Below are 13,488 nucleotides of genomic sequence, written 5' to 3'. Positions count from 1 at the left end.
GGAAGAGATAATAAGCTCTTGCAATGCTTACTGCAACATTATTTGTGATAACCAAGAGCTAGAAACCTCAGTGCCCACTGACAGATGATTGGGTAAAGAAGATCTCTCCTTCCCCCCCCCTTTCTCTCTCTTTCTCACACACACATACACACATGCACACGCATATGTATACTGGAATACTACTCAGCTACATAATAAAAATAAAACCCTACCATTTACAATAACGTGGATAGACTTAGAGGGTATAATGTTTAGCTGAAATAAGTCAGAGAAAGACAAACAGTGAAAGAGTTCACTGATGGGTATATAGAGAAAACAAAAGGATAAACAAAACAAAAGTAAACTTTCAGACTATAAAAACCATTAGAAGTTTTCAGGACAAAAATGGGTAAGGAAGGTGGGCAAACTGGGGAAAAGGGGTCATTTACAGGGTGAAGGAAAGAACTGAACTTTTGGTGATAAACTTCATACAGTGCATACAGATGCTGTTTTTACTTATGCATACCTGAAACCTAACCAGTGCTATAATGTAATGTTACTTCATTTTTTTAAATATAAAAATTCAAGAGTTTGTGGGTGACTACAGTTTGTGGGTAAAACCAGGATTATTTTGCCAGCTCCTTTTCTTCTGTATGTTTGATTTTTCATAATATTTTTAAATAAAATAATTTTGGGAGGTTGGGTCACACCCAACTATGTTCAGAGATCCAATTAGGGTGGGCCACATTCAAGGCAAACACTTAACCCCCTGTACTATTAGTATCTCTCCAGCCCCCCAAAAACAATTTTTATTCCACAGGTTTATTTCATTGTTGGTAGAAAAACTAAGGAAAATCAGTTGTTGATCATATTTCTTTTTGGTTTGGGGAACACACCCTGTGTTACTCCCACAGCATCACTCAGAAACTACTTGTGCTAAGTGGTGCTCAGAGATCATATGGGATGCTGGGGTTGAACCCGGGTCAGCCACATGTAAGGCAAGTGCCTTACCCATTGTACTATCTCTCCAGCTCCTGATCACATATTTTTATTACTGAATTAAATCCTTCAGATCATTTCATCTAACCCCACTATATATGGACAAAATGAAAATCTCATGAGAAACATATTTCTGGTATAAATAAAATACTAAAACAGTAGGCAGTATACTAGAAATGGCATTACAGACCTGGGAATCATGTAGGGTTATGTGGCAATTGAAATCAGAGATGACAATATATTCACCACATCAGAGGGAAAAAATTCATTTTTGTTGCCAAGAAAGGCATGAAGAGAATGACACACCCAAACATAGAAAACTACATAGTTCAAAACATGTGAATAAATAGAGGGATTCTGGCATTCATATTTTATATTTTTGGTATATCAATTGAGACTATTTTCTACTCTCACAATGAATTTTTGGTAAAATATTAGGTTTCAAAAATAAAATTATGACATTAAAAGGAGAATATAAAACAGAGACTTGATTTTTAAAATAATAATAATATAATGATCACATGTTAACATATTTCAGTCTTTGATATGTCACCAAATCTGTACATAAGGAAACAGAAAAAAAATTCTTGAAATCTGTTCTATGGTTATCAAAAATATTCCTGCCCCAAGTCAGTGTATCTTAAGAGTGCCATGGGTGAATAATAACACATCTTCAAGAGACAGAATATTCTAGAAACACAGAAACATTTCAGATGATAAGACCCAACATTTCAGATGTAAAACCCAGCAAGGATAGATTTCAAGAAAATGACAGTGTTAATCATTACTACATCCCCAGAAAAAAAACTAAATTATAAAAGTAAAATTAAAACAGCATATCACAACAACTGCCACATAAAAGGTTAAGAAACTCTGCAAGTTTACTACTGGGGCACTTGCTCAGTCAGGCCCCGTTATGGCTGTTCCTAGGGGTTGGGGGTGGTTAGGAGTGTCCCAACACTCGTGTCTTTTTGACAGTCCCTGACTTCTGTGTTCTGTGCTTCTTCTTCTCCCCAGACAGACATGTTCGCCAAACCGTTTCGGGTCAAGTCGAAGACAGCAATGAGGGGTTCTGAGATGAGAGATCTCCAGGATGAATTGGTAATGACTTTACCCACTCTGGCCCCCAATGAACTAAATGAACTAATTCCATCAGATGAGGCAGTCATAATTGTGCAGCTGGAGATCCACAAACGAAAGACAGCGACTGTGTTCATGATCCAAGGTAACCCTATCTTATTTAAAGTGGACAAACATCTGTATCCAACTGTGTACACACTGTGGCGCTACCCTCGCCTTCTTCCCACCTTCCTAACATGGCCTATTATTCTAGAAAGACTAGTAAAGGGAGCTGATCTAATGCTGCCAGGAGTAGTGATTCCCCCTGATGGTCTGCCTAGTGTGCAGAAAGAAGACATCTGTGCCATCGCGTTGCTGGAGAACAGAGCCCCCGTTGCTGTCGGGATTGCTCTCATGTGCACATCCAAAATGCTAAGTACCCGATTACAGGGAAGGGGTTTTTCTATACTCCACACCTACCAAGACTTTCTGTGGCAGTATGGACAGAAGACCACCCCACCCCTTATCCTGGCACCAACACTGACTTCCCCTGATCACAGTGAAGTTGACTCTATAGATTTTGAACCAGTCCTGGAAGAGAATATAAACTACCTGACTCTGGAAGATGATGATGACGTGGAAGAGCCATACGTTGCAGAGCCCTCTAAGCCAAAGTTCCTGGCAGAAACCACAGATCTCAATGAACGCAGAAACCTTCAACGACAGATGGACAAACTCTTGAAGTACTGCTTCTTTCAAGCCCTAAGGTACTCAGTCAAAAAGAAGGACCTACCGCTGCTTGCCAGCAGTCTCTTAGGCAACCATATGTTTTCCTGCTGTCCGGAGGGACAGCAGATAGACATAAAGAAAACAAGTTTCAAAAAGATGTCTGCTTTCTTGCATCAAATGCAGGAAGAAAATGTATTAGAGGTGAGAGAGCTAAACCAAGGAGTTGAAAGCATCGTGGCGATTAATTGGAAACATCCCAAGATTCTACCTTACATCAAAGAGGAGGCCACTTCTACCTCCCAGTCCATGAATAAGGGCAGCAGTCGTCACTCACACAAGGCCCCAGACATAAGATATCTCTACTACGCCCCAGCCAGCATGAACCTACTCTTCCAGGAGTGTGGCCACAAGAGGGGAAGTCCTTTAGATGCCAGTGAGATCCGAAATGTCATCATTGACTATGCCAAGAGAAATCACCTATTTGAAACAAATGAGGGGAACTCTGTGAATCTGGATGCAGTCCTGAGTGATTGCATTTTAGGGAAAAATGAAAAAACCAAGATCAAGAAACTTTCTTTGGATAATCTCCTGAGTCGATGTTTTGAAAAAATGCAGCCCGCTTATCAAATAACATTCCCGGGACAGGAACCCATAGTGAAGAAGGGGGAAATCAGTCCCATCAGCATCACTTTAGCGAAGAGGGCCCTAAATAAGAAGGTAACTATAGTCCGGAACCTGGAAGCATACGGTCTCAACCCGCGCTCAGTGGCATCAATCCTCCGGCAGCGATGTCACGCTAGTGCCAGTGTCATTCGAGTCCCTGGGACCCAAAACACTCTACAGCTGCAGATTCAAGGGAATCAGATTCCGCAGCTTCATCAGCTACTGCTACAAGAGTATCACCTCCCTCAAAAGAGTGTGGAAAGTAGGGCAAGGTCCCCCAGAATGGGAAGGAAGTGACAGACCCGCCCTCTTGCAGGTCTGTAGAAATGTGCTCTGTGCAGCAATCTCTGTGAGCATTTCAGTTCTAAAAGTAAAAAAAAGAAGAAATCCTTCCCCCAGATGAGATTTTATTCTCATTTAAACCACAATAAAAATGAATAAAATTTCCTACTAGGAGTTTTATTACTTTGGTTAACTTCTTGAATATGTTAAAGGGGGATATTTTATTATTTGAAAGAAATAAATATCCAAAGCGATAAAAAAATACCCTCTAAATTTAATACTTATTCCCAATGAAAAATCTTGGACTCCAGAAATATATGACAATTTCCATAACATGATAATCAACATCTCTGTTAGAAAAACTGTCCAATACTTGACTGTTTGCCTAAAATGCATTCTCATGGAAAGTAATAGCAATTCAGGATGCCCAATACCAATTTTCTGAAATTTTCTTAGAAGCTGTAGTCAACATATTAAGACATAAAAGAAAGAAAAGAATTCACTGCTATTCTCATACCAGGGAAATTCTTACATTTGACTCTTTTTGTCTACCTGAAAAATGTGAAAACTAACCAAACCAGCATATAAATAACAGTATGGCAAAATACCCTGATAGAAAAAATAGAAACAGGGTTGGAGAGATAGTACAGGTGTCAGCATTTGCCTGCATGTGGCTGATCCCACCGAATCTCCCCCACTCAGCACCTTCTTTGGTCCCCTAAGCATAGCCAGAACTAAGCCTGAGCACCACTGGGTATGACCCAAAGCTAACAAAAACCTAAAGAAAGAAAGAAATAGGTCTATATTATTCCACATACACCAAGTTAAAAAATAGCAAGGTTTAAAATGTAGTTTCAATATGTGAAAAAAAAAACAAGATTTAATCCAGGACTTTAGGAAAAGTATAGAAAAGATTAAAATTTTTTGTAAGACATAGAGACAAAAAAGCACTATGTTCTCCTGGATGCAAAAACTAATAGGTAAGATGTGTGATCTTCCCAAAGAGTAAGCTAAATACATTTTCCAAGAAAATCCCACGAGAACATTTGAAGAGGAATCTTTAAAGTGATTCAAAATGGTATCAGAAAGATAAATGAAGGTAATCAAAATTTTAATTTAAATAGAAAAGAATTGAGAAAGTGTGAGAAAGTATACTTGATATAAATTCTATACATGGGAGCCAGAGACATGACATAGTGGGTAAGGCACTTGCCTTGCACGCGGCAGACCTGGGTTCCATCCCGGAACACTACACATGGTCACCTGAGCCCACCAACAGGGATCCCTGAGCAGTGTTCCAGGATTAATCCCTGAGAATCCCTAGATGTGGAACCAAAAAATGTATTTACATATGCAAAATTATGGGAGAAAAGACTATCAAAATTCTTGTGTAAATTTATTATATATTGTACCATGTCAGTTTGTGATTAAAAGCACAAAAGGAAAGTCATCAAATTGTATAAAAGCACAAAGGTTTATCTTCATGATGATATATATTCCAAAGAAAACTACAGAAAATCTAAAGTTTTTATTTGTGGGCCACATCCAGCAGTGCTCGGGACTTATTCCTGGCTCAATGCTCAGGGATCATTACTGACAGTCCTCAGGGGACCTTGTGAGGAGCTGGGGATCAAACCTGGGTCTGTGGCATGAAACACAAGCACCCTGCCCACTATACGCTCTGCTCCATAAAGATATAAGTACAGAAAACTTCCCACTATAGTAGCGTCAAGGTTATATTACAACAAACACATGTAAATGCTGGAAAAACAGAGAGAGAGATGGGCAAATACAAGAGAGTCTCTCACTTCTCTTGTGGAAAATAGAGATAAAACAAGGGAACATAAGCATCGAGCCATGATAAACAATTAGCCTTGGATTACAAAACTCACATAAGTAAGCAGAGGTGAAGGGAGAGATGAAAGGAAGGAAGACCTAGTCTAGAGATGACACATGGTCAGCAGTGGGGGATTGTGGCCATTTTGGTTGTGATGCGGTAACTTTGCACATCGATACCATAAACTTTAACTCTATTCTAACCATGTTACCTGAACTAGAACATAAAAATTCTCATGAGATGCTTGGCACATACAAAATTAAAATATACAGTAAAAGTTGAAAGGGGCAAGGGAGAGAGGGAGGGAGAGAGGGAAGGAGGGAGAGAGGGAAGGAGGGAGAGAGGGAAGGAGGGAGGAAGGGAGAGAGGGAGAGAGGGAGAGAGGAAGAGAGGGAGGGAGGGAGGAAGGGAGGGAGGGAGAGAGAGGGGGAGGGAGGGAGGAAGGGAAGGAGGCAGAAAGGGAGGGAGGGATGGAGGGAGAAGGGCAATGCTCAGGTACCAGGAGGAAAGAAACCAAAAACCAGAAGAGTAAATAGACCGAAATTATAATGGTAGGAGATGGAATGGGCCTTATTATAAGTGGGGTCTGTTCTACCTTGCCATGTAGGTGGTCTGCACATGAATTTATAGGAAACTATACTGTGGCAATACCAGTCTGGGAAACTAAATATAAACTTCATTTTTGGAATGTCACACAGCAATTTTTTTACTTTTTGAATGCTCAGGGATTCCTCGTGGCTCTGCACTCAGGAATTACTCCTGGTCGTGCTTGGGGGACTATATGGGATGCTGAGTATTGAACTCAGGTCAGCCGCATGCAAGGCAAATGCCCTACCCACTGGACTATTGCTCTGGCCCCACACAGCAAGTTTTAAGGCAAAGAAAAACCAAATCCACACCTAGATATCTAAGGACACTACCCAGTCCCAAAGACTGCTCAAAAGTGCTTGGAAAAACAGAGTAGGGGGTGAGCGGGAAGGGTCTTGCGGAGAGTGAAAAAGGGACAGCCACTCTCTGGGAGTAGGTGTGGTGTGATAACACTGTGGGGTGTGATGGCCCTCAAATAGAAACATCTACACTCCTGTAAACCATTTGGACTAAACAAAGCAGTTTAGACTAAAGCTAATAAACAAACATTAATGCAATGCTTTTAAAAGCAGTGAGGATGAAAAGACAGGTTACAGATAACAGACAAACAAGGTCAGACCTCTAGTAGATTTTTCAGAAGTCAAAGGCAGGTGATGGCTTGATATCTTCAGTGTGCTGAGGATTAACTATCACCCTAATACTCAATATGCAGAAGAAAATATTCAAAGTGTGTGTGGGGGGAGGGGTGCCAGCTAATCTGTAATGACAACAAATAGATCAGTGGTTGCTTGGGGATCCTGGGAATATATCCCAGAGAGGCAAAAAAGTATAGTCAAAGTGACATCTGCACTTGTTTGTTCATTGCAGCACTCTTTACAATAGCCAGAATCTGGGAAAAACCTGAGTGCCCGAGAACCGATGACTGGTTAAAGAAACTCTGGCACATTTACACAATGGAGTACTATGTAGCTGTTAGAAAAGATGAAGTCATGAAATTTACATACAAGTGGTACTACATGGAAAGTATCATATTAAGCAAAATAAGTCAGAAAGAGAGGGATAGACACAGAAAGATTGCATTCATCTGGGGAACATAAAGTAACAAAATGGGAGACTAACACCCAGGAGTGGCTGAGATTAGCATCAGGAATTTTGCTCCACGACTTGGAGGCTAGCCACATGTGCTAGGGGAAAAGGAAGCTCAGATAAAGAAGGGAGCACCAAATAAAGGGTGCTGGGAGGATCCTCCCAGGGTGGGAGAAGCATGCTGAAAGTAGACTATAGACCAAACATGATTGCCACTCAATGCCTGTTTTGCAAACCACAGGACCCAAAAGGAGAGAGAGAGAGAACAAAAGGGAATGCCCTGCTACAGAGGCAGGGTGGGATGGGGGAACGGGGGGTGGGAGGGATGCTGGGACCCGTGGTGGTGGAGGATGGGCACTGGTGGAGGGATGGGTACTTGATCATTGCATAACTGAAACCCAAGCACAAAAATTTGTAAGTCTAAAACTGTACCTCATGGTGTTTCACTAATAAAATAAAATAGAGAGATGAATAGACATGGAGAGTATCATACTAAGTGAAATGAGTCAGAAAGAGAGGGACAGATATAGAAGGACTGCACTCGTTTGTGGAGTATAAAACAACATAACACAAGACTGACTACTAAGGATAGTAGAAATACGGGACAGGAAGATTGCTCCATAGCTGGAAGCCTGCCTCATGAGCGGGTGGGGGGCTGCGGAGAAGGCAGCTGGAATAGAGAAGGGATCACTAAGAAAATGAGGGTTGAGGAATCGGTCGGGATGGGAGATGTGTGCTGAAAGTAGATAAAGGACCAAACGTGATAACCTCTCAGTGTCTGTATTGCAAACCATAATGTCCAAAAGTAGAGAGAGAGTATGGGGAATATTGTCTGCCATGGAGGCAGGGGGAGGGTGGGGAAGTGGGGGTATACTGGGGAGATTGGTAGTGGGGAATGTGCACTGGTGGAAGGATGGGTATTTGATCATTGTGTGACTGTAACTCAAACATGAAAGCTTGTAACTATCTCACGGTGATTCAATAAAATTGAAAAAAGAAAAAAGAAAAAAAAAGAAATAGAGAGGAACTGAAAAGGGGCTTAAAGGGGACACAAAATCAACTACAGATGGTTGAATCAAGAGGTTGTGATACAGATACACAATGTAATATGATGCTGATCAAAGAAAGAACAGAGTCATGAGATTTGCAGCAACATGGGTAGAACTAGAGAGGACAATGCTGAGTGAAGTCAGTCAGAAGGAAGGGGACAGATACAGAATGATCTTTCAAATATGTAAAGTAAAAAAGTAAAGGCCCTTCCGTTGATCATCAATTTGCTCGAGCAGGCCCAGTAACGTCTCCATTGGAGACTTTGTTGTTACTGTGTCTGGCATATCGAATACTCTCAGTAACTTGCCTGGCTCTCCGAGAGGGGCGGAGGAATCGAACTCGGGTCGGCCATGTTGGCTGCGTGCAAGGCAAACGCCCTTAATAATAAACAGCAATAGAATAACAAAAGTCCAAAGGCGAGGGAAGTGATACGTAATTGAATTGAAGGGACAGGTAAGAGGGAGGGGCGTAGGGGTCCTCAGGGGAGGGAAGTGGGTATAATGGTGATGGGTGAAATGTTAGACTTATGTCTATGAAAAACTTTAATTAATAGTATTGTCAGCCAAAATAATAGCAAATAGCACTGTCCTCCCGTTGTCCATCACTTTGCTCTAGCAGGCACCAGTAACATCGCACAACAAATTGTGAGACTTCTTGTTACTGTTTTTGGCATATTGAATACGTCACGGGGACCTTGCCAGGCTTGGCCATGTGGGCAAGATACTCTCGGTAGCTTGACAGGCTCTCCGAGAGGGGTGGAGGAATTGAACCCAGGTCAGCTGCATACAAGGCAAATGCCCTACCTGCTATGCTATCACTCCAGCCCCAACCAAAATAAAAAATAATAAATATATATAGGCAAAATTTAAAAAGCGGGTCACAAAGTAACTTGAAGGGGTGATGGATATGGTCATTATTGGATTTTCATGATGATTTTCTGGTGTAAAAATGAGACCAAATTAATGAAATTGTACATATGAGGGTTGGAGAGAGGACTCAATGAGCTATGTGCATGCTTAGCATTCAGAAGCCCCCAGTTCAATTCCTGGCACTGCATGGTCCCACAAGCACTGTCAGGTGTGCCCTCCACACAAAGACACACTGTCACACACACAACTTAAGCACATGAATTATGTCCATTGAATGCTATTATACTTCAATAAACTTTCATCTGTACTTATTAGTTTTTGTTTGTGGGCCACACCCAGCAGTGTTCAGGACTTATTCCTGACTCTGCACTCAGGAATCACTGCTGGCAGGCTCAGGGGAGCAGGTGGGGTACCAGGGATCGAACCTTGTATAAGGCAAGCACCCTGCCTGCTATCTGTCTCTCTGGGTCACCAATAAAAATTATAAAAAGTACATAATGGGCTGGGCTGGAGCGATAGCACAGTGGGTAGGGCGTTTGCCTTGCACGCAGCCAACATGGCCGACCCGAGTTCGATTCCTCCACCCCTCTCAGAGAGCCTGGCAAGCTACCGAGAGTATCTCGCCCGCATGGCAGAGCCTGGCAAGCTACCCGTGATGTATTCGATATGCCAAACACAGTAACGAGTCTCACAATGGAGACGTGACTGGGCCCGCTTGAGCAAATCGATGAGCAACGGGAGGACAGTGACAGTGACATAATGGGCTGGAGTGATAGCACAGCGGGTAGGGCGTTTGCCCTGGACGCGAACGACCCAGGTTCGATTCCTCCGCCCCTCTCGGAGAGCCCGGAAAGCCACCGAGAGAATCTCGCCCGCACCATGGCAAAGCCTGGCAAGCTACCGGTGATGTATTTGATATGCCAAAAACAGTAACAACAAGTCTCACAATTTGTTGTGAGATGTTACTGATGCCTGCTCGAGCAAATCGATGAGCAACAGGGGACAGTGCTACATAATGACACCAAGGTAAAAGTGAAACAATAAATCAAAAATATTTTAAACACTTTTCACAAGAAAGCTATCACACACAAAACATTTGAGAACAACAGGGGGTTTCAAGTTAATGAAGAAGTTCACAAAATGAAAAAAAAATTTAAATCCATCAAGAAGGGTCAGTCATATGGTTCAGAGATGCCTTGCAGGTGTGAGGTCCTGTGTGTCCCCCGGGGCACCAGTAGGCATGACTCCCAACGCCATGAAACAGTATTGGGAACATTCAGGGATCCTAAACGTGTATGTCTGACAGAACAGTTGCAAAATATACAGAGCAAAGAATGAAAATTATATAAGGAGAAATTCTGTAAAAGATACTGATAGGAGCAGATGGCAAAATAACTCAGAACGCAAATGCAGAGCAAGGAAATAGCAGATCTGAATGACAAAATGAATGAACCAACTGAATTGGGAAATTCTCTGCATCTCAAAACATCAGATAATTGAGATTCTTTTCAAATACTCATGCAATGCTTATAAAAATAACCATGTGCCTACAAAGAAAATCTCAAGATCAAGGAATCAGTATCATATGGTCTATTTTTTCCTTATCATTCTGTAAGCAAGTTATAAATATGTTGATAACAGAAAATGCCATTGGGATCTAAAAATGACACTTGATTTTCAACTACATGTAAAAACTTTGATACACTTGCCTCTACACCCTACCCAAACTGCACTAAAACTACAGTTACAAAAGGTCAAAACAAAAAGTATAAGTAACAGTACTTTAAATCACAGTACTATAAATCACAGTACCCCAGTAAAAAAGACAAAGGGAAAAAAGTCAAAGGGAAAAAAAAGAAACTGAGGATAAAGAGCTGCACCCACAACATCCGAAAGCTGAAATACAGGACTTTACAATAATAATGAGAAACACATAAAGCAAAGCTAATCCATACCACAGGTCCCGGAAGCACTCAAGAACTGGAGGCATTGGTTACATTGAAAATCAGGCTATGGACTGTCCATTTTGTTTTCCCAAAAGGCTGGACCATTCGGCATTCCCACTGACAGTGAAAGAATGTCCATTTTCCCCCCACATCCACACCAGCACTGGTTGCTTTTGTTTTTTTGGATGTGTGCCAGTCTCTGTGGTGTGAGATGATATCTCATTCTTGTTTTGATTTGCATCTCCCTGAAGATTTGCAATGTGGAGCATTTTTTCATGTGCCTTTTGACCATTGTATTTCTTTTTTGAGGAAGCTTCTGTTCATTTCTTCTCCCCATTTTTTGATGGGATTGGAGGTTTTTTCCTTGTATAATTCTACCAGTGCCTTGTATATCCTGGATATTAATCCTTTATCAGATGGGTATTGGGTAAATATTATTTCCCATTCTGTTAGGATAGATGAAGTCATGAAATGTGCTTATAAGTGGATAGACATGGAGAATAACATGCTATGTGAAATGAGTCAGAAAGAGAGGGACAGATATAGAAGGACTGCACTCATTTGTGAAGTATAAAGTAACATAACACGAGACTGACATCCAAGGACAGTAGATACAAGGGCCAAGAAGATTTCTCCATAGCCGGAAGCCTGCCTCATGAGTGGGTGGGGGGCTGGGGAGAAGGCAGCTGGAATAGAGAAGGAATCACTAAGAAAATGAGGGTTGAGGAATAGGTTGGGATGGGAGATGTGTGCTGAAAGTAGATAAAGGACCAAACATGATAATCTCTCAGTGTCTGTATTGCAAACTATAATGCCCAAAAGTAGAGAGAGAGTATGGGGGAAATTGTCTGCCATGGAGGCAGGGGGAGGGTTGGAAAAGGGGGGTATACTAGGGATATTGGTGGTGGGGAATGTGCACTGGTGGAGGGATGGGTGTTTGATCGTTGTGTGATTGTAACTCAAACATGAAAGCTTGTAACTATATCTCATGGGGATTCAATAAAATAAAAAATAAAAATAGCACTGCAGCACTGTCACACTGTCCTCCCGTTGTTCATCGATTTGCTCAAACGGGTACCAGTAATATCTCCGTTGTGAGACTTGTTGTTACTGTTTTTGGCATAGCGAATGCATCATGGGTAGCTTCCCAGGCTGTGCTGTGCAGGCAGGATACTCTTGGTAGCTTGCCAGGCTCTCCAAGAGGGACGGAGGAATCGAACCGTGATTGGTCATGTGCAAGACAAATGCCCTACCTGCTGTGCTATCACTCCAGCCCCAAAAATAAAAATAAAAAAAAGAAAGAAAAGAAAAGAATATCAGGCTATGCATAGTATCGTTTATACTATTTTTACAAATTCATATACCTGTAAAAAATAGAAAGATATACAATTTTTCAAAGAAAAAGTATTTTATCAACTTACCATTGATCTAACTATTTGGGGGGAATTCCAGAAGTTTTTCTTTATTCATCTCTGTGTTTGCAGTTATCACCACCTCCACATAATTTTTAAGTATCTCTCATATGTCAGATATGAGGAAATATGGTAAGCGGAAAACAAATGGCCCACAACATTGGAATTGGAGACTTTGCCTATACAATTGAGATCATATGGGAGGGAGGTAGCTTGGAACGGTCCTTGGTATACTGATTGAGGGAAGGGGACCCTCTTGTGATGGGTGTGTTATTGGAATGATGTATGCATGACTAATGTATGAGAAGCATGACCAATATTACTGTAAATCCAGGCACCTCAATAAAACTGGTAAAAACAAATCAAGCTACAGGTAAGGCAGAAATAGTACAACTAGCTACATTTTAAAAAAGCAGTTAATCTCTCAGTTAATTCTTGGGCGTTAGTCTCCTATTTTGTTACTTTATGTTCCCCAGATGAATACAATCTTTCTATGTCTATCCCTCTCTTTCTGACTCATTTCACTTAACATGATACTTTCCATGTAGTACCACTTGTATGTAAATTTCATGACTTCATCTTTTCTAACCACTACATAGTACTCCATTATGTAAATGTACCAAAGTTTCTTTAACCAGTCATCTGTTCTCAGGCACTCAGGTTTTTTCCAGATTCTGGCTATTGTAAAGAGTACTGTAATGAACAAACAAGTGCACAAAAATTTGTAAGTCTACAACTGTACCTCATGGTGTCTCACTAATAAAAATTTAAAAATTAAAAAAAACAAAAACAAAACAAAAAATAAAGAGCCGTATATTTAAAAAAAAGCAGTTAAAGGCATGTATCTATCTACTCTCACACAAATCACAAATCACAAATCATCATCCTGTTATTCGTCGATTGCCTCGAGCAGGCCCCAGTAACGTCTCCTTCATCCTAGCCCTGAGATTATATTCAAGGCTCTTTAGGAGAATGAGACCCATCATTGT

General features: G+C 41.2%; 1 protein-coding gene across 1 annotated transcript in view; it reads left to right on the top strand.

Annotated features, from left to right (window-relative positions):
* The first annotated feature begins 2,001 nt into the window (after nucleotides 1-2,001).
* LOC130039367 (eukaryotic translation initiation factor 2D-like) overlaps nucleotides 2,002-13,488 on the top strand; it is a 68,195-nt gene continuing 56,708 nt past the window's right edge. Inside the window, exons 1-2 of the mRNA XM_056131251.1 lie at nucleotides 2,002-2,528; nucleotides 2,847-3,691. Of these exons, the coding sequence (XP_055987226.1) occupies nucleotides 2,002-2,528; nucleotides 2,847-3,691 (1,372 nt within the window). The remainder of the gene's footprint in view (nucleotides 2,529-2,846; nucleotides 3,692-13,488) is intronic.

The sequence above is a fragment of the Sorex fumeus genome, unplaced genomic scaffold (genome assembly GCF_029834395.1).
Source record: "Sorex fumeus unplaced genomic scaffold, SorFum_2.1 ptg000086l, whole genome shotgun sequence".
NCBI classification, from domain to species: domain Eukaryota; kingdom Metazoa; phylum Chordata; class Mammalia; order Eulipotyphla; family Soricidae; genus Sorex; species Sorex fumeus.
Note: the sequence above shows the minus strand (reverse complement) of the source record. Positions and strands in the feature narration are given on the sequence as shown.